Source organism: Mirounga leonina, unplaced genomic scaffold, assembly GCF_011800145.1.
Source record: "Mirounga leonina isolate KUSES-001 unplaced genomic scaffold, KU_Mleo_1.0 Mir_454, whole genome shotgun sequence".
Taxonomy (NCBI): domain Eukaryota; kingdom Metazoa; phylum Chordata; class Mammalia; order Carnivora; family Phocidae; genus Mirounga; species Mirounga leonina.
The window spans coordinates 490,932-512,740 of record NW_023270763.1 but is presented as its reverse complement, the minus strand read 5'-3'; the positions used below and the strand labels follow the sequence as shown (position 1 = coordinate 512,740).

General features: G+C 48.1%; 1 protein-coding gene and 1 long non-coding RNA gene across 2 annotated transcripts in view; both read right to left on the bottom strand.

Moving 5' to 3' along the window:
* Positions 1-3,742: 3,742 nt before the first annotated feature.
* Positions 3,743-13,509, bottom strand: LOC117999267. The gene is made up of 3 exons (XR_004676246.1): positions 13,319-13,509; positions 4,729-4,850; positions 3,743-3,924 (listed from the first exon to the last, which is right to left on the bottom strand). It is a non-coding gene; the product is annotated as an uncharacterized LOC117999267 (long non-coding RNA).
* A 6,577-nt stretch (positions 13,510-20,086) lies between these two features.
* The window catches only part of DNAAF5 (dynein axonemal assembly factor 5), a 48,334-nt gene continuing 46,611 nt past the window's right edge, over positions 20,087-21,809 (bottom strand). Inside the window, exon 14 of the mRNA XM_034988205.1 lies at positions 20,087-21,097. Coding sequence (XP_034844096.1) covers positions 20,961-21,097 — 137 coding nt within the window. The 3' untranslated portion in view covers positions 20,087-20,960. The remainder of the gene's footprint in view (positions 21,098-21,809) is intronic.

The window sequence follows — 21,809 nt, the reverse complement described above, 5'->3', positions numbered from 1 at the left end:
CTATTCGGGGTCTTTTGTGGTTCCATACACAGTTTAGGATTGTTTGTTCCAGCTCTGTGAAAAACGCTCTTGGTATTTTGATAGGGATTGCATTAAATGTGTATTTTACTTCGGGTAGTATAGACATTTTAACAATATTCGTTCTCCCAATCCACGAGCATGGAGTATCTTTCCATTTCTTTGTCTTCTTCAATTTCTTTCATCTGTGCTTTCTAGTTTTCAGAGTGTGGGTCTTTCACGTCTTTGGTTAGGTTTATTCCTGGGTATTTTATTATTTTTGGTGCGATGGTAAATGGGATTGCTTTCTTCATTTCTCTTTCTGCTGTTTCATTATCAGTGGACAGAAATGCAACAGGTTTCTGTACCTCGATTTTGTATTCTGTGAGTTTACTGAACTGGTGTATCAGTTGTAGTTTTCTGGGGGGAGTCTTTTGGGTTTTCTACATAGAGTATCATGTCATCTGGGAATCGTGAAAGTTTCACTTCTTCCTTACAATTTGGATGCCTTTCATTTCTGAGGCTAGGACTTCTGGTCCTATGTTGAAGAACAGTGGGGAGAGTGGACATCCTTGTCTTGCTCCTGACCTTAGAGGAAAAGCTCTCCGTTTTTGCCCATTGAGTATGATGTTTAGCTGTGGTTTTTCATGTATGGCCTTTATTATGTTGCAGTATGTTACCTCTAACCCTACTTTGTTGAGGGTTTTAACCATGAGTGGATGTTGTACTTTGTCAGATGCTTTTTCTGCATCTATTGAGAGGATCATATGGTTCTTGTCCTCTCACTTGTTGATGTGATGTATCATGTTGATTGATTTGCAAATACTGAACCACCCCTGCAGCCCAGGAATAAATCCCGCTTGAAGGTGGTTAATGATTCTTTTAATGTACTGTTGGATTTGGTTTGCTAGTATTTTGTTGAGATTTTTTGCATCCATGTTCATCACGGATATTGGCCCTTTTTAGTGGTGTCTTTTTCTGGTTTTGGTATCACAGTAATGCCGGTCTCATAGAATGAATTTGGCAGTTTTCTTTCCATTTCTTTTTTCTTTTTCTTTTTTTTTTTTTTTTGGAATAGTTTGAGAAGAATAGGTATTAACTCTTCTATAAATGTCTGGTAGAATACTCCTGGGAAGGTGTCTGGCCCTGGGCTTTTTGTTTGTTGGGAGATTTTTAATTACTGATTCAATTTCTTTGCTGGTTATCAGTCTGTTCAAATTCTCTATCTCTTCCTGTTCCAGTTTTGGTAGTTTGTATGTTTTTAGGAATTTATTCATTTCTTTCAGGTTGTCCAGTTTGTTGGCATATAATTTTTCATAATATTCTTTTATGATTGTTTGTATTTCTGTGGTGGTGTTATTTCTCCTCTTACATTTGTGGTATTGCTTGAGTCCTCTCTCTTTTTTATGAGTCTGGCTAGAGGTTTATCAATTTTGTTATTCTTTTCAAAGAACCACCTTCTGGTTTCATTGATCTGTTCTTTTGCTTTTTTTCGTTTCTCTATCATTTATTTCTGCTCTATTCTTTATTATGCTCTTCCTTCTGCTGGTCTTGGGTCTTGTTTTTCTTTTTCTAGCTTCCTTAGGGAAATGTTAGTTTGTTTATTCTGAGATTTTTAGAATAGTTTTATATTTAACTTCAAGGAGCTTCTTGAAGGGTACTGAGGGCACCCGGTGAGTGGCTCCGTGTGAGCAGGTGTGGTGTTTCAGGAAGTACGCAATGGCATGAAAGGGCCTTCGGGTAATTGCGGGGAGCCAAAGATGACAGAAGAGAAAGCAACGAAAGTGATTCATCTGCACCCTAATGGACCCATAACCACTGCACTGGGGCCACTCAGGGATTCAAGCAGTGGAGGAGTGGGGAGAGCCAGACTGCTCCAACCTCACTCAGGGTGCGACACAGGGGTGGGCTCAGGCACGGCAGTATTGCCCACTGGGGCCCAATTAGGGCACCATTTCTGGTAAGATTTAGTTTGTAGACACGGCTGGATTCATAGCTGCGTAAGTGCCAAGAACACAGGGACTTTATGTTTAGTTTTACATTTGTACGTATTTAAGAAAGTTTACATGGGGCGCCTGGGTGGCTCAGTCGTTAAGCGTCTGCCTTCGGCCCAGGTCATGGTCCCAGGGTCCTGGGATCGAGCCCCGCATCGGGCTCCCTGCTCGGCAGGAGGCCTGCTTCTCCCTCTCCCACTCCCCCTGCTTGTGTTCCGAACTCTCTCGCTGTGTGTCTCTCTGTCAAATAAATAAAATATAAAAAAAAAAAAAAAAAGAAAGTTTACAATTAAAATAGCTTAAACACCCTGGGATGGAGGTGGGGGTCTGTGAAGATGATTTTCCATTTGAGAGGGGCCATAGATCACTTTAATTTGAGGATGATGGGTCTGGGGACTTTTGCAGGTCTTGGTGGAAGACGTCCTCAGGAAACCCCAGGGTCCTGTCTTTCTGGACTGTGTCTTCAAGTGGGTTGCTTCCAGTCCTGCAGCCCCTGCCCCCTGAGCCTGGCCCAGAAGTTCAGTGAAGTGCCTGCCTTTGATGAGCACCTTTCCTGTCTCCCAAATTATCTCCCCAGCGGTGACGGCCACTTCAGCTTCGACAGAAGTGTAGTGCGTCCCCTTCTTGCAGAGACAACCCCCACGTCCTCCCCACCAGTGCCCTCTGGGCTATAGCCTCAGGTGCACCCAAGCACCTGGATGAGCTTAAGGGACCGAGGTTTTAGAATGCCAGCCCGGGACAAAGATATTCCAGACCTCACCCCAAAACACAGTGCTATCATAGAAAAGAATTACCCACGTGTGCTATCTCTTCACATAAAAAATGAAAATAGGTGTTTCTTTGAAACCATGCATTATTTTGTATTACTTACTTTTCTGTTATATTTAAACGAAACAGGACTAGTTAACCACAGGACTAGTTAACAGTGCAATTAGTAGTAATGAATAGAAAAAATCATGAAAAAATTGTATAATGTTTCTTTCTGTCTTCCACTACAACACATTGTTTTACACTTAAAAAATCTTTTATTGGATATTTAAATTTTGGAGAGTATGCTATTATGTATTCTGAAGACACACACATGTACAACTTTCTGTTTAACTGAAATTTTTGAGGTAATTGTAGACTCACATACAGTTGTACGAAATAATACACCATTTCCACTCAAATGGTAACATTTTGCAAAACTACATATACCGTCACAGCCAGGAGACTGACGTGGATGTAATCCACCCATACATTCAGATCTCCCCAACTTCACTTCCACTCCTGGGTATGTGTGTGACGTGTGGTTCTGCGGGTTTTTGCACCTGTGAGGTTCTTTGGGCAGTTTCAGCCCCACAGGGGTCTCCCCTGTAACCTTTTATAACCACCTCCACCCCCTGCAGCCCCTGGTCCCATTTCCCCCCTGTCCTTAACCTCTGGAAACCACAAATCTGCCCTGCTTTTATACAATTTTGTCATTTCAAAAATGTTGTATAAATTGGGGTACCTGCCTGGCTCAATGGGTGGAGCATTCTGACTCTTGATCTCGAGGTCATGAGCTGTTCAAGCCCCACCTTGGGCGTAGGTTACTTAAAAGAAATGTTACATAAATGGAATCACACAGGACGTAAGCTTTTGAGGTTGGCTTTTTTTTTTTTAATTTTTTTTTTTAAGATTTTATTTATTTGACAGAGAGAGACACAGCGAGAGAGGGAACACAAGCAGGGGGAGAGGGAGAGGGAGAAGCAGACTCCCTGCTGAGCAGGGAGCCCGATGTGGGGCTCGATCCCAGGACCCTGAGATCATGACCTGAGCTGAAGGCGGACGCTCAACCGACTGAGCCACCCAGGCGCCCCTGAAGTTGGCTTTTTAAACTCCTCATAGTTCCCTGGAGATTCATCCAAGCTGTTGTGTCTATCCATACTTTGATCCTTTATAACGCAAGACTCTTTAAAAGGAGAACAAAAATACGGTAAGACCAATTAAGGGGGTCATGACCCGCTTCCTTCTGTCCCATGACACTCTGAGCAGTCTCACTCTTCCTGTTTCCTTTATCAACATTGCGTCTCTGAACTTAGAACATCCCTCTCTTCTTTTAGGCAGTGGGAAACTCGGGATGTGGTCAAGCGTACAGCTCATGCTGACTTACAGCACTGTTCCTATCAAGCCACTGAAACTCGGATTCCTGGTGTCAGTCCAATGTGATGACACCTTATGAGCACTTGTGGGAATTTGTTTTCAGCGCTCAAAGAACATCCACCCGTCTGTATGCACAGGCTCACTCTGGTAGACCAGCCACTTATTAATCAGGCTCTTTGCATATGTAAATTTATCATTTTGGTTCCCCACGTCTAAAATGTCCATTTTATTTTTTTTAAACATTTTATTTATTTGAGAGAGTGAGCGAGCGAGAGAGCACGAGTGTGGGGGGAGGAGGAGCAGGGGGAGAGGGAGAAGCAGACTCCCCTGCTGAGCAGGGAGTCCAACGTGGGGCTTGAACCCACGACCCTGGGATCAAGACCTGAGTGGAAGGCAGATGCTTAACTGACTGAGCCACCCAGGCGCCCCAGTAAATAAAATCTTAAAAACAAACAAACTCCAAAGCATACTGGAAGTCACCAGAAGTTAAACTCTCTTTCTCAGGCAAATGGTCTTAAAGCACAGAGGTCATCAAAACTCGAAATCAAAGTTGGATTTCAAGTAAGTTACAGTTTTACTGAAGGAATGAGAAAGTCCTGTCAAATTTAGTTACCTTTTTCTGGTGACATGTTTGAGTTCTGAAGCAGTCCTGCTGTCGTGAAGTGAGTTTGTTCTTTGCCCACGTGAGCTCTCACCCACAGTCTACACAGGGCATCAGACACTCTGGTGGCAGTTCTGGAAAAAGAGCATATAAATTTCCATTTTCCTGTAACCCCTTTCTTTGTTCTCATCCTTATGTATTTCCAAATTAGAGAAGGACATTCCTCGTGTCTCACACTTTGAAGAATAAGATTAGATTTTATGGCAGGCAAACATTTTAACATCTTTCCTACGGCAACAATGACGGACACCTTGTAGGAAGGCTTTCTCCTTCCATTTCTATAAAGTCAAAAATCATGTTTCCGCATATTTGAGGAAACTAAAAGGTAACTAAAACTTTCCTTTTGGAAACCCCAATAAAACAGGTAAGCAGACCTCATCTTAACAGCAGTGTTGTATACGAGGTGTGGAGGACACTGAGCAGGTAAGAGCTTTTCATTTTCTTTGGTAATAAGATGATCAGCTAAATGGAGTTTGCCGGAATTTACACTTGCCCTGTCACCAAATACACAGATGGATGAGCAGAGTCTAGCTTGTATTTGGACGAGGTATCAACAATCTTTTCATTCATGTTTTCTGCAATTTCATCAAAATCTTCATTGAAATCAAGGAGACAATTTGTAACTCTTTGTTTCAAATCAAAGTAACGAGGAGCTGGAGAAACACCATTTCGCTGCCGGGATTCGGTGCATCACTTAACAGACTGTTAACAATATCATGGTTCATAGGATGTGACAGGATCCGTTCTGCATCGTTGGGTAGATAAAACAGCTCATCACAATTTCTCCCATTTATACACATCCCTTCTCAAAATTTTAATTCTAATCTGTGAGTGAGGAAGGGTCGCTTCGCTTAGCCGCACGGAGCAGTGAGTGGACAATGTGAGTTCAGTAGGGGGGTGGGTGTGCCCGAGCTCATTCCGTGGCCAGTGCTGGGGACTGAATATTGGTGGCTTTGGGGGAGACAAAAAAGTTGTGACTGGCTTTGAAGAACTTCCTGTCATGTCCGGGCCTTGAGTTCAGTCTCTGTATGTGCCTTCATCCGCTCCTCCATCATCCCCATCCCGTCTTTTCTGCATATTGCATAGGACTCTGTTTTGGTTTTTAGCTCCCTAGTCCAGTTGTATGTGTGCTTCACCCGCCATCAAAGTCGCACTTGTGAGCCTCCTTTGTCAGCGCCGTCTGGGTCACACCGGCATTCACACTGTCCTTGTTCTCATTTTCACGATCTGAACCCTTAGACAACATGGCCACGGCATCTGCCATGTGAAAACTTACAGCAGCACTATCTCAACACAAAGCACAACAGTGAATCCCCAGCCAACGTTAAAGGCAGGCGCTCGCACTGCATTAGCAATTCGGATCTCTTGGAGCGATGCAAGGCGGATGGTCGTTATGTAAACTACAAATCGTGGCTGCCACCATCAACAGTTGGGGAAAAGCAGGGGCAGTAACCGCGGAGGGCGTTTATGCCGCTTCCAATGGACACGGAATCCTTGTGCTCTAGCTCCTATTTGGGGGCTGCCACAAGAGTTTTCTACTTTCCCCCAGCCTTCCACACCCTTTCAGGAAAAACAGCACTTTATGCATCCCCCGGAGTCTTTCCTGGGATGCAGGTCTTTCAGAGCCAGAACCCGGGTGGTTCTGCGTAAACCAGGATGGTTGAAAATCCTACTGGTCGTCAGAGAGACATGCTGTGTGTGTACACACATCAGATTTGGAAGACTCAGTATGAAGAAAAGAATGTAAAATATCTCATCCTGGGGCGCCTGGGTGGCTCAGTTGGTTAAGCGACTGCCTTCGGCTCAGGTCATGATCCTGGAGTCCCGGGATCGAGTCCCGCATCGGGCTCCCTGCTCAGCAGGGGGTCTGCTTCTCCCTCTGCCCTCTTCCCTCTCGTGCTCTCTCTCATTCTCTCTCTCTCTCTCAAATAAATAAATAAAATCTTAAAAAAAAAAAAATCTCATCCTGTTTGATGTTGATTAGTGAAATCTTTTTTAATATACTGTGTCTGGGTGCAATAAAATATATTATCCAATCGAATTTCACCCACATCTTTTTTTCTATTGCAGCTATTAGAAAAATTTAGATGCCATCCATCTTGCATTATACTTCTGCTGGACATGGTGTAGCAGACTCTGGGTTCTGGGAGGCAAGGCGGTCCTGTGCCACCATCCCCAGCTCCCCTGGGCCTGGCACAGGGCCTCACCCATATCAGGCGGATGGATTCTGCACAACAAATGGACTCTTGATCTATTAGATTCACGGACACCCACCCCTTTGAAAAAATAGGCCAGAAAATATTTTTTTAAAAACCTGAGAAAAACGTTTGAGGTCAGCTTTGCCCCAGTAAGCACCAGGCTTGTCTCAGTCCAGTCCTGATGGTGCTGAGGGGCTCCCAGCACAGCTGCTCTCTCCTTGCAGAGAAGCCTGCCAAGAATTATTTCAGACAGTTTATGTCAGCATTCAGTAGTTCATCAGCCTTTCATGGCACGCACAAACAACGTGATATACAGAGAAAACCTGCATTTCACCCAAGTCTGAGGGACTTTGGCCCGGCAGGACAGGCTGCTGAGAGTCAGGCGTGGCCTCCAGTGGTTAACACGACTGTCACGTTCTTACTCGTGAACATCAAGTCCCTTGGTGGTTATATGAGCTGCCTTAGGAAAGGTGGCTGAGTATCCCGGCATGAAGAGTTGATGATCATTCTGGAATGGCCCCAATAAACAGCTGGTCCAGGTAGCCAAGCAATGTCATAGTCAAACGTCCAATGCCAACTCTACCCAAACCAAAATTATCATCTTTAGCAGATATTCCCCAGAATCCAAGTGATGCCTATGATTAACTGCCTTTTTTGAAAAAGATTTGTTTAGGGCACCTGGGTGGCTCAGTTGGTTGAGCGACTGCCTTCGGCTCAGGTCATGATCCTGGAGTCCCGGGATCAAGTCCCACATCGGGCTCCCTGCTCAGCAGGGGGTCTGCTTCTCCCTCTGCCCTCTTCCCTCTCATGCTCTCTCTATCTCATTCTCTCTCAAATAAATAAAATCTTAAAAAAAAAAGAAAGATTTGTTTAGAAAGAGAGGGTATGGGCATGTGAGGGGTGGGAAGGGGCAGAGTGAGAGGGAGAGAGAAAATCCCAAGCAGACGCCCTGCTGGGTGGGGAGCTCGAAGTGGGGCTCAATCCTGCACCCCTGAGATCATGACCTGAGCTGAGCCAAGAGTTGGGACGCTCAACTGACTGCACCGCCCAGACACCCCTACAATCAACTGCTTTACCCCCAGAAGCCAGTTGGTTCAGGTATCTGGCTGCTAGCCCTTGTGCAGTTAATTCACACTGCAAAGTGCCCAGGAAAGCTCTCAGCTCGGAGCTGGACGATGTAAATTGTTTACTGTTTGTTTTTTATCTTAAAACTAATATTCGTATGATAATGGCCAACACTGATCAAATCTACCCCTTGTGGGCCCGGCAGCACAGCCTCACCGAATATTCGGAACAGCTCCATGGCAAATCAGGGCACTGAGTCTGAGAGCTTGCGGCTAGTAAGGGGCACATCTAACACTTGAAAATCCAGATCCAAGTGACCCCACAGCCTGGGGCTTCAGCCACCATGCAACCTCTGTCCATATAACCTAAGTTTTCAGAAAGCATGTGACAGTTTAAAAGTTAAAAAGATGTATAGACTACTTTAATCCCATCACCCAGAGGTAACTTTTGCAAACATTTTAAGGCCTATTCTGTCACTTTTCTCTGTACATAATTCATATTTTTCTAAAAGTGGATGCTATATATGCTGTTTCATAATCGGCCTTCACTACCGAGCCATGCGTGTGGATGTCCTGCCAGGCCGCGGAAATCCAGACCTCAGTGCAAGATGAAGATGGAGCACAGGCAGTTCCCTCCCTCTCACCTGCGGCCTCATTGAGATGACTGGCAGAGACTAGCGGAGTTGGAGGCCACAGGCAGCAGGAGAGGAGGGACGACATTATTGGGGTAGGGGAAGAGCAGGCAGAGATGTGGGTGGAGGAACTGCATCTCAGCGTAGGTACTGGGGGCTGCGTCTGGGCAGAGGTGGGCTTGTCTCCTGTGGTCTCAGGGGCTCAGACCAGGTCTGGGGGTGGGGCTGGCATCACGGGGATTAACCGAAGCTCTGGGCTGCTTCCCCACGCCTGCCACACAGCAACCGCTCAGAAAGCCACGTATCTCTTCTCCCAAAGTGCTTGGGAGCTTTTTTGAGCAGCTCTCGTCTTCCCAAGTAATTCCTTCCTCAGTTCCTCCGTCTGGCATCTGGTAAGGTGTCCAATGGCTCCTTCCTTTCTGTACCTCACAAAAAGAGCCCAATGCCTGGTAAACCCTTGGACATGAAGCTCCTGTCAACTCTCTTATTGAGGAGGGAAGCCTATCAAGGACACAGAGTTACCTGGAATAACGGAGAACGTTCTGACCACACCAAGTGATGGTAAAGGTTCAGAGCAAATGGAACACCTACATTTCTCGTGGGAATGTCAGATGATACAACTCCTTTGGAAAACACATCAACCATTTAGTATGTAGTTAAATATATACTTACCACGCAGTCTAGCTGGGCCACTCCTAGGTATTTGCCCAAGCAAAATGAAAACATGTCCACACAAAGACTTGTGCACTTATGTTTACAGAAGCATCATTCAAGTGAACTGGCAAAGCACAAATATCAGTCAACTGATAAACAGTTTAATTATTGTGTTATATGCATACAGTGGAATGCTACTCAGCAATAAAAATGCAGCGAAGTGCTGTTAGATGCAAGAACGTGGATCTCAAAAACATTGTGCCGACCACAAAGGTCTAGACAACACAACTCCAATCTGCAAATCAGATCAGTGGTTGCCCAAAGCCTGGGTATGGGTTGGGGTGTGACTGGGAAGGGGACCAAGACAACTGTATTTTGATTGCGGTGATAACTACAAAACTGCACAAAAACTCATCAAAATATACATTTAAAATGGGACCATTTCATTGTATGTAAATCAAATATCAATAAAATTCACTTAAAGAAAAAGAGACTTTTTCTTTTAAAGATTTTATCTATTTGAGAGAGAACAGAGGTAGACAGAGGGGCAGAAGAGGGAGAAGCAGGCTCCCCGCTGAGCAGGGAGCCCCACGCTGGGCTCAATCCCAGGACCCTGAGATCATTACCTGAGCTGAAGGCAGACGCTTAACCCATTGAGCCACCCAGGTACCCCAAAAAAGACTTCTAAAAATAAGTGGTAGAAATAAAAAGGTCAATGGAAAGGTTAGAAAATAAAGCCAAGTATCTATTCAGAACATAGAAAAAACGACCCAAAAAGGAGGACTAGGTGAGAAATGATGGGGGGGGGGGATCAGTTCAACATCATGCACACAGACGTTCTAGAACCAGAGAATGGAGGAACCTAAGAGAAAGGGCCCCTCTTGCAAAGTGAACGAAGATCCTATTTAGATGTGTTCTTGAGAAATTTCAAAATATTAGGAAAAAGAAAGATCTTAAAAGCATCCAGAAATAAAACTCATATGACTCCTACAAAAGAAGGATCACCCAACTGTCAATAGCAAGACACTAACGGAGCTGTGCGGTCACAATTCTGGGGGCAAACTTGGGATCTAGAAGTCTGTTTGGCTACGAGGGCAAATTAAAGGCCTTTCTGGTATGCAGACATCCCTTTCTGAGGACATGCTTGTAATGTACTTCAGAGAACAAAGGACACCAAGAACAGGGAAAGCGTGGGACCAGTGTAGCAGTCGTCTGGAGGCCTGTGAGGCGATGTCCACAGCGATGGCTGGGCAGCAGGCCTGAACGGCAGAGGCTGGAGGGCTCTCAGACATGCAACTCCAGGGGAAAAGGTGGGCATTTGGGGCAAGATTTAGCACAAGAGGCTGGGTCAATGTGAGGGATATGGTGAAGGCACACTTTGTGTCAATGAGAAAAAAAATAACAGCAGTTAGAAACTCAATAAATAAAATGAAAAGCTGTAAACATAAATTGTGGTCCAAATACGAAGCAAACTAAACCGTGGCATTATCTTGGGCAACTCATGGAATAGAATCATTTTAAGGCCATTGAGCATAGAGAGGAAAATGCAGCCATAAACAGAAAAACCACTGATGGATTTCTAGCCTTGGGAATCAATCTATGAACAAAGCATGAAAAAATTAAGTCTTTTCAATCTGTTCTAATGATAGGCAGCAACCTTGACTTTTGTATAAGCAAAAGTCTAGATGTTGTGAGTTGGGAAGTGGGTGGAAGCAGAGGAGGCAGAGTTAAGGATGGGATCCCTATCTTCTGTGGTAGGAAAGGACAGATACTATCCCACGCTGCTGGACAAGATACAGAGATTTAAGTGCTAAATGTTACATAATGTTACACAGGTAACTGAGAAAAACCCAACAGGATAAAACTGTACTAAATGGAGATGGAAGATATGAAGGGGTAGGTGAGAACACCTTCTCTAACCCCACCTGATGGGGCCCCAACCATCTGATGCTTGCTGTCTGTCCAAGATCGCCTCCTGCCATCTTCCTCCCGCTCATCTGGCCTCCTTGCTGCTCTCCAATTTGCCAAGCTTGCTCCTGCTCAGGACATTTGTACCTGAGAAGCTAGGAGAGGCAGGGTGGGCAGCGGGGAGTTCACGAAAGGGCACCTGCCTGAGCTTCTCATCAGCTTGCCCCTTTCTGGGACACAAGGGCAACCTTGCGCCCCTGGTCCAGGAGAGGGATGAATTCACCATAGCCCACCTGTATTTCACAAAAACAAAACAAAAAAGAAGCACAGAGAGTTCCCAAATGCTCTTTCCCCAGTTTCTCCTAAGGTTGACATCTTACATTATCTATTGTACAAATATCAAAGTCAGGTGATTAATTCTGGTGCAATACTGTCTTTAGTCTGTTCGGGCCGCTATAACAAATTAACAGAGGCTGGGTGCTTAAAAAACAATTTATTTCTCACAGTTCTGGAGGCTGGAAGTCCAAAACCGAGTTATAAGCAGGTTTGATGCCTGGTCAAAGTCCACATCTTGGTTCATAGACAGCTGTCTTCTCTCAGCTCCTTTTCAAGGGTACTGAACCCATTCACGGGGGCTCCCTTCTCATGATCTAAGCACTTCCCAGAGGTCTCACCTTGAAATACCATCACACTGGGGATTAGGTTTCAATATATGAAGTTTTGGGAAAACACAAATATTCAGTCTATAGCAAATATTGCCAACTGAACTGCAGACTTTATTCAGATTTCATGTTTTTCCACAGCAGTACTTTACCTAGTCCAAGCCACTCGGGAACCCCATGTTGCATTTAGTAGTCATTCTCCTTAGACACAGCCAATCTGGGGCAGTTCCTCAGAATTTCCTTATCTTTCAGGAGCTCGGCCCTTTTGAAGAGTACTGTTATGTTGTACCAAGAGTACCACGTCCTTGCCTGGATTTCTCGGAAGCTTTCCCATGATTTGATGGAGGGTATGCATTCTTGGCAAGAAAACCACAGGAGCGCTTTTGTGTCTTTCTCCTTGCGTTACTACATCAGGGGTTAATGCTGTTGTTGTACCTTACACCTTGATTACCTGCTTGAGGTGTGTTGGTCAAGTTTTTCCATTCTGAAGCTACTATTTGTCCCTGTTAATAAGTATCTTGGGGGAAAGATCTGAAGCCTCAAAGCTTCTGCCCACTAATCTTAGCATCCATTAGATACGGCCCCCAATTGCTACGCCGTCATTTGCCTCAAGTTGTTTTCCCAGTTCCCTATTCCTGCATCTATAAGTTGTGGTATTTCCGTAGGAAAGGGCTGTTCTTCCACCCTCACTTGTTTACTCTTCGCCTCTATGGACTCCTGGGTGGTCAGGTTACCCTGTAAGTTACGATTCAAGAGGGTTGTTCACTTGGCTGCTCGTATGGTTCCAGCTTTCGCCGTTCAGCTTGGCCCCCGAGTCCTCCTACGCCCCAGCCTCATTTTGCGGGCACCCTCTTGCTCTCTCGGGATACGGGACGCGCCAGGCTCGTCTTGTATTCTCCGTCCCGGCCCTGGAATCGGCCGTTCGTAAGTGCTGGTCGGTTTGGAGGAGCGGGCGGGCGTGGTGAAGAGGAAGGAAGGGCGCTCCCAGCCTCCTCCTCCTCCCACCCGCCCCGGGAAGTGTACGTCCCACCGGGAAGGAAGCGGCTGCAGCAGGTGGGTAGCTCTTCGCGGACCCCACCCCCACCCTGCGGGGCCCTGGGTGCGCCCCAGGGGGTGGTGTCGCGGCGCGCGGCCGCAGGGGGAGGAGCGGGGGGGGCTCGGAGCACCCGCGGGGGAGCGCGGGCCCACCGCCCACCGCCCACCGCAGGGGCCGCAGGGGGAGGAGCGGGGGGGCTCGGAGCACCCCCGGGGCAGCGCAGGGGCCGCACGGGCAGGAGCGGGGCGGGACCCGGAGCACCCCCGCGGCAGCGCGGGCTCAGTTTCCGTCGGCTGAGCGCCCCTCCCGGCCCCGGGGCGCCTCCCCGACTAGGAGGGCGGGGTGAGCGAGGACGGCGGGGATGCCGCGAACCCAGGGACCCCAGTACTTGCTCTCAGTCAGACCGACGCTCCGGAGACGGACACCCGGACCTCGCCCAGGTCGTGCTGACCGCGGTTCGCGTCGGACTCTCGGTCGTGACCTCCGCCCGCGAGAGAAGAGCGCCGGGCGGGAGCCCGCGCCAACAGCCTAGGCCGCGAACGCCCGGGAACCTCCGCCCGCTTTCCTCGGGGGGGGGGGCGCGGCGAGGGGGCGGGCCCGTGACCCGGACGCAGCCAGTCGGCGGCGCCGGCGCGGCCTCGGGCCGAGCACGCGCAGAAGCGCCAGCGCCATTGCCTTCCGGCGGCGGCAGGGTCCGCGATTGGCCGCGCTCGGGTCACGTGTCCGCGCCCTCGCCGCGGGGGTGGCTGGGAGGCGGCTGGCGCGGACCTCCGCCCCCGTGGGGCACCGCCCGGCGCGAGTGCGCCGTTGAGGTCGGGCTTAGCTGCGGGGCGCGGGGGCGGGAACTGGCGGCGGCGGCAGGTGCAGGCGGGGCTGGCCAGGGCAGCCGGCTTGTGGTCACATGTTTCCCGCTACAGCAGGGGCACCCGTCGCGCTGCTAGGAGGCAGCCGGGCGCTGGGGCGTGGGCGGGCAGCGGGGGTGCTGAGGGTGTGGGCCCTTGGGTTGCGGGGGGCGCTGGGGGGCCCGGGGTGCTGGTGCTGGCGGTGCGAGCGCTGGGGGCGCGGGCGCTGGGCCTGGGGGTGCTGGGGGGGCCTGGGGGCGCGGGCGCTGGGCCTGGGGGGGCTGGGGGGCCTGGGGGCGCGGGCGCTGGGCCTGGGGGGGCTGGGGGGGCCTGGGGGCGCGGGTGGGCCGCCGGGCACTGCGTGCGCAGGGAGCCTGGGGTGCCCCGCGCTGCACGCAGCCCGGCGTGCTTGGGTGTGGACTGGCTGATGGCCGGGGGCGCCACGCACCTGTGCCACGCAGGGCGCGGGGCTCTAGGGCTCCGGCCCGAGGCATCCCACGCTGCCCGGTTGTAGGAAGATAGGGTTTTATCCTGGAGGAGTCCCACACCGCCACGTTAGCAGTGCCTAATCGTGGGTTTGGCGCTACCTGTCGTCAAGGGCTTCAAGTGGTACGTGAAATATTCACAGTAGTTTCTGAAACATCAGTTTTACTTCGTGAATAAGCGGAAGAAGTACAGGCTCAAGCGCTTTGATGAGAGGGGTTAGTTGTTAAAGCTGTCGTCCCGGCGTGAAGACCAAGGCCCCTTCTCAGGGAAGAACAGGCTTCCCGGGAGGGTAATTTCCAGCAGGTTGTTTACCTGTAAGCAGCAAGATCGAAACCAGAGTACCTCCTGCAGGGACAGAGAGCCCCAGTTGATCACGAGGCTTAAAATCGTAATCGAAATGCCTGTCGTTCGGCGACTCTGAAAAAGAGCCAGTGTCCCCCACACCAAACCCCATTAGTTCACCTTCGTTAATTTAAAAGGCCATTTAAAAGTTGGTCCCCTGCTTCACATGTGCCAACGCCACCACCTCTCACTGCTCTCAGTCTTAGCCAAGACTGTAAACTCACATTCTGAAGAACAGAAATACAAAGAAACTAACAGTCCTAGAGGAAGACAACACCTAGACTTCTACAAGATCCTTCTGTCTACGGTTACACTTGTTCCGCAACAACAGGCACCCTCGTGTCTCTTCAGATTACACTTTCCGAGACCAGAAAACCCTGCCCAGATGCCTAAGAACAAATCAGCGAGTGCCCTTGTCCTTGGCACAGGGTCCAGGCCTCAGTGTCCAAGCCAGCTCCTGAAATCATCCTTTGCTTATAGAAGAGTCACAGGAGAGGCTCAGGACCCTGGGGACAAGGCCAAGGACAAGCCTAGGTCAAAGGCACGTCTGAGTGGAGGCTGGTGCTGGGCAGGCTGGGGACTTGGCGGCCTCCCTCTGAGATCCCAGTTGTCATCCACAATAGCGCTGCCCATGGCCTCTGAAAATGATTTTAAAATTCTAAATGACTCAGGTGCCTGGGTGGCTCAGTCAGTTAAGCGACTGCCTTCGGCTCAGGTCATGATCCTGGAGTCCCGGGATCGAGTCCCGCATCGGGCTCCCTGCTCAGCGGGGAGTCTGCTTCTCCCTCTGACCCTCCCCCCTCTCATGTGCTCTCTCTCTGAAATAAATAAATAAAATCTTTAAAAAAAAAAATTCTAAATGACTCAAAGCCAGGAAAACAAGCTATCCATAGCCCACCACCCCAAGTAACCTTCAGTAATCGTTTCTCTTATGTCTTCTATCACACAGGCAATGACTGGACGTCTAGATGACAGTGGGTATTTGGAGAGTCCTGGAAAATGGGGAAAAGTCGGGAAGAAAGATTTATCTTTAGAGAAAACTTAATTTTCCAAGCTGGTTGTAAGACAACTGGCAGTGGACAGGCGGGTCTGTGTAAGGGGACACCCCGCTTCCTGCTCTGGCTTGGAGGAGAGGCAGCCCCCGAGAGCACTTAGTCTTAGCTTCTGCCTCCAGGCTCATCCCGAGATTGTTCTAAAGTTTCAACACTTTCAATTATGAAAAAGCACACAAAATTCAGACATACACAAGTAGAGGAGAGAGTGGAACAGCCCTCGTGGATCTGCTTTGCCTGTTCTAGAACCCTGCACTCCCACTGAAACCCTGGCCTCCTTAAGGCAGCGGATGGCCGGGAGAGCCATGCCCTCAGTGCGCATCAGGGTCTGCTCTCGTTGGGGCGCGCTGTTCTGTCGAGTGGACAGCTTGCTTATCCATTCCTAACTGTTGATGGACGTTTGGGGCTGGAACGCAGCTGCTACGGACATTCGCACATTTTCATTTCTCAACAAAACAGCTTCTTGATAAACATCCTGAATATCCTTGCCTGGAACAGGGCCCTGTTCTCCACAGAGGAAACAGGTGTGCTGACCTAGGAGCTAAAACCACCAGTGTGCAGGTCCTCTCCCCAGAGGCCACCACCGTAGTTTCTCCTGTACCCTTCCAGAAAAAGTGTATCCGCGTAAGAGCAAATCAGCGGCTGCTACCTCTTTCCTCCTTTTACGTCTGGTTCATCCTTCCTATACAGCGTTATGCTTTTTCTTTTTTTTTTTTTTAATATTTTATTTACTTACTTGACAGACAGCGGAGAGGAACACAAGCAGGGGGAGTATGAGAGGGAGAAGCAGGCTTCCCGCCGAGCAGGGAGCCCGATGCGGGGCTTGATCCCAGGACCCTGAGATCATGACCTGAGCCGAAGGCAGACGCTTAACGACTGAGCCACCCAGGCGCCCCTAGCGTTGTGTTCCTTGTTTATGATTATTAATGTATTTTAAAGATCATCCCATACTGGCACATAGGGGGCTGTCTCTGGTTATTAAAAGGTAGGGGTTTTATTTTCAACGAACTCACCCCAGAGGGATCTCATATTTTCAGTTAGATCACAGAAAGGAGATTTTCAAAGGAAGTAAACCTCGCCTTTGAACTATGGTGTAGGTACAGCAAATAGAGGAATCATCTTTATGAAAATAACTTTTTGAGCTTAAGATTTAGGAAGTGAAACTTCGGTTTAAAGCGAATATTTCTTAGATATAATACCAAAAGCATAATAAAAGAAGACACTGATAAGTTCCTTCTAAACTAAAAACTTTTGTTCTTCAAGAAACCTTGTTAAAGAGTGAAAACAGGAGTACCTGTTTTCAGTTGGCTCAGTTGGTGGAGGGTGCAACCCTTGATCTCCGGGTTGTGATCTTGAGCCCCATGCTGGGTGTAGAGATTACTTAAAAATGAAATCTTAAAAAAAAGTGAAAAACAAGCTCCATGATGAGAGACAATATTTGCATATCATAGATGATAAAGCACTTGTATCTAGAATATGGGAACAACTCATATTCAATAGAAAACCTGATTTTAAAAAAAATGGACAAGGGTGGGGCACGTGGGTGGCTTGGGTGAGCGACTGACTTGGTTTTGACTCAGGTCACGATCTCAGGGTCGTGAGATCCAGCCCCACGTCTGTCTCTGCACTCAACAAGGAGTCTGCTTGGGATTCTCTCTCCCCTCTGCCTCTTCCCTTCCCCCTGCTTGCGAGTGTGCATGAGCTCTGTCTCTCAAAATATTTTTTTTTCTAAAGATTTTATTTATTTATTTTACAGAGACACACAGAGAGAGGGAACACAAGCAGGGGGAGTGGGGGAGGGAGAAGCAGGCTTCCCGCGGAGCAGGGAGCCCGACGCGGGGCTCGATCCCAGGACCCCGGGATCATGACCTGAGCCGAAGGCAGACGCTTAACCAACTGAGCCATCCAGGCGCCCCTCAAAATAAATAAATCTTTAAAAAATGGGCAAGAGATTTTAAGATATTTCACCAATGAAGAGCTACAGATGGCCAGTAAGCACATGAAAAAATACTCAACATCATTAGACATAAAGGAAATGCAAACTAAAACCATATTTAAATACCACGACATGCCTATTACAATGGCTAAAACTAAAAAGGCCAATGTGTCAAATGTTGGCAAAAATGAGAGGAACCAGGACTGTCCTATGGTGCTGCTGGGTATATGAAATGGTACCTCACTCTAGAAAATAGTTTGACAGTTTCTTAAAAACTTAAATAGAATCTAGTGTGATTGCCATTCCCCTCCTTGATGTTCCCCTGGGAGAAATGAAAGTCTATGTCCATACAGATACTTGTACTCCCATGTTGTGAGAAGCTTCTCTGTGGTAGCCAGGAGCTAGGAGCCAACACGCATCAGGGTTGCAGTGTGGGCACCCAGTGGAATGCCGCTCAGCAACAAAAAGGAATGCGCCACCACCCATGGGTGCTACAATGTGGATACGTCTCAAAATAATTGTGCCGCATGAAAGAAGACCAAAAAGCCAAGCCGAAAACACGTGCTGTGAAAGTCCAAAATGTGCAGGGCATACTCTGTGGTGACCAAACCAGACCAGAGTTGCCTGGAGGGGGTGGGGTGGGGCTGCGGGAGAGGGCAGGAAGAACCTTTGGGGCGGAGAGGTTCGTGGGTGCACACGTGTCAGAACTTGTCAAACTGCGCGCCTTAAATGGGTGCAGTGAACTGTAGGGCAAGCATCCTTCAATAAAGCAGTTAAAAACAGCAATCAATCCATCAGGGGCTACAAACACGTATCAAATATGCCCTAGCAGTTCTGCTCTGAGGAACCCACCTAAGACAATGGAAACGTGCCCACACATGTCACAAAGCCCAGAGCAGTTTTATTCACAATGGCCTCAACCTAAATGCCCATCAACGGGTGAACGGAAAACAGAGTTGAGACCTCAAAGCCTAAAATGTTTATTATCTGGCCCTTGACAGAAAGGGATTGCTGACCCCTGAACTCGGCATGAATAAATAAATCACCTCAAAAACTTTGTGCTACGAGAAAAAACCAGACACCGAAGACCACAGACGTGATCCCATGCACATGAAGCATCTAGAACAGACATCAGGTTAGAGACAGAAGCGGCTCAGTGGTTGCTCGGCTGGGAACGCGGGCAGGGATCAGCTGCACCTGGCCCTGGGTCGCTCTCTGGTGGACACAAGTGTTCTAAAACAGCTCTGAAAATTTGCTAAAACTCACCCAACTGTACACTTAGCAGGCTGACTGTCACAGTATGTAAGTACATCTCAGTAATACCGTAAACTCTCGGGCTACATTTTACACGTCCCTGTTCTCCACATGTACAGGAAAGTTAGGGCTCCACAAATAGTTGCTGATTTAATTGAGGAGTGTGGACAAGAAGTAAAAAAAATTTTTAAGATTTTATTTTTATTTATTTGAGCGAGAGGGAGAGAGAGCACGAGCTGGGGGGAGGGGCAGAGGGAGAAGCAGACTCCCCGCCGAGCAGGGATCCCGATGCGGGGCTCGATCCCAGGACCCTGGGATCATGACCTGAGCCGAAGGCAGATGCCCAACCGACTGAGCCACCGAGGCATCCCAAGAATTAAAAAAAAAAATTAAGAGGGACGCATTGGTTCTCAGGTGTTTAGATGACTAACCTTTGTCTTTCTCTGAACACACCTACCTGTTGACACCATGCCAGGCGGCACTGATTCACTGTGATGCTCTGAATACGTCCCCTTAGAGACGTCCAGAAACTGGAATGCCATGCTCATCTTTCTTTGGCAGCGATCCCAGTGTCCAACCACGCCTGCCTTGTGTGTGTGACCTCCAGCCGAGTTGTCTGCCGCCTCTGTTTGGTTCCCGTGACCCTTCGTGGCTGATCAAAGATGGAAGCTGGAGCTCTTGCTGGACATGAAAATGCATGGTGCTCAAGGCAGGGTCCTCACAATTTAGGGGATCAGTCCCCTGGAGGTCTGGCCACTGGATCCACTGCAGATCTGGGCTGAGGCCCCATAATTTGCATTCCTCACAGGTTTCCAGGTGATGCTGAGGAAGGAAACAGCAGAGGGTATAAGGGGCAATCGGGGAACTGGTGGGTGATGTCCCTGAGGGCATCCTAAGCCCCCTGCAGCTGCGGTTGATCACAGGACGGGCTGACACCCCGTCACAGCTTGGGAGGCTTTCTGGGGTGGGAAAGCGGATGGGGCCTGGGAGGCAGTAACCCAAGTCTGTGGTGCAGATTCGGATCCCACCTCTTAGTGCAGGCCTGCTGTCCCCAACCAAAAAGCCAGGATCTCCCGCGGCCGCCCTCCTAATGGGGTTTGGAGCGCCTGCCACCTGGCGCCCAGAAAGGGCACTACACTGAGCAGGTGGGGAGCCTCCGGGATCACTGTGAGATTAAGGGAAAAATTAGCAAATCTAAAAATGTCAATTAACTACCAACCACATTAAGACAGGCGTACAAGACATTATAATAAATATTTTTAATTACATTTTCAAACACTTAAGCACAAATGTTAATATTTGGTTGTTAGAAAATACAATATTCCCCGCCCCCTGTGTTAACACAAATATTTGGCTTATGGAAATAATACCCATTTAAAATGAAGTTTTTTAGGCACTTGGGTGTAGAAAGTGCTAGAGAATAAAATCCAATTTTACTTTACTCCTACTTATAAGAGAGCAACCAAAATTATATCTGATTAAATATTCTATTTTCAACATTGTTCGCATTACTGAGATAAGAAAAAAACATTGTAACCGAATGTATCCATATAACATTTTGAGTTCCAGGGGTATTTTAAACAGCAAAAATTTAATTGATAAAAATTTCAAGTTCCTTTTATTCTGTTCACTGTGATACTAAGTTTCAGTAGACACAACCCAAGGAAAGAATGAACTTCTTTTTAACAGCTTTTGCTTCACAAAATAATCTTGGTGGGGTGGGCATTTGCACAAACATAAATCCTAACTCAAGGGCGCAGCAGGTGCATGTAGCTTTGAAACAAACAAACAGGCTGATTTGGCTGCCAGTGTCAGCAGATCCCACTTAGTTTTAATTTCAATTACCTATAGATGTTTGGGAGATCTGTCATGGCGTAAATAAAAGCTAAAGGTACAGAAGCCACACAGTGAACATTATTTCAGAAACTCCCGGGCTCGAGATCCGTCTGAGAATCCCGGGCACATTTCTTAGGGAATACATTCTTGCTATCAAAGTCTTGCTCGTGAAGGTCTCAGGCTGTTGACTAACAGGTGCCGTGCTGTGAGGTCTGAAGGCCACACACTCCAGACCGGGGAAGGACGGGAGCTGGGTCTCGCTCCAGGCTCCGCCGTCTGCGCTCACTGGGCTGGCGGCAGGGCCTGCAGGTGCTGCAGAAGCTGTTGGCAGTGGGCGGGAGAGCGGTGTTTGTGGACGACTGCCTCGGTCTCTCTCACCAGGAGCTCAGGGAACAGAACGCTGCCTGCTTTGAGGACCTCTGTAAAACAGCAACACACCCTTCAAACACCAGGAATCAATAGTAAACCAACTGCTGCTTATGGGAGTAAGCTGCACATTCCAGTTAAAACAGCTAGAAACAGAGCAGACTGCAAAGTGAGGCAAGTTATCCAGGACTCAGAGGCTGCGTGTGACCCAATGAGGAAGAGTCCGTTCTTGGAAAAGACATATGGATCCTTAATACGCACGTGCCTAATAACAGAGGACCAAACTACACGAGGCCAAACGGACAGGACTGCAGGAGAAGCAGATGAATCCACACTGTAGCTGAGACTTCCACACCTGCTATCAGAGTGGACAGATCTGCAGGTGGAAGGTCAGCGAGGACGTGGCCGACCTCCACAGCACCATCCGTCAGGGGCTACGACAGAGATCTGCAGACGCCTTCGTCCAATAGCAACCGAATACACACTCTTCTCAAGCTCCCCTGGCACACTCACCAGATGGGCCACGTTCTGGCCCATGAAAAACACCATAACAAATTTAAAAAACAAAAGTCCTACAATGTCTGCTCTCAGACCGTAATGGAGTGAAACCAGAAATCAATACGTGATCAACTGGAAAATTCCCAAATATCTGGAGATTAAACAACACATTTCTAAATAATGCAATGGTCAAAGAAGAAATCTGAAAAGAAACTAAAGATCATTTTGAACTGAATGAAAAGGAAAACACAACCAAAATTTGTGGGA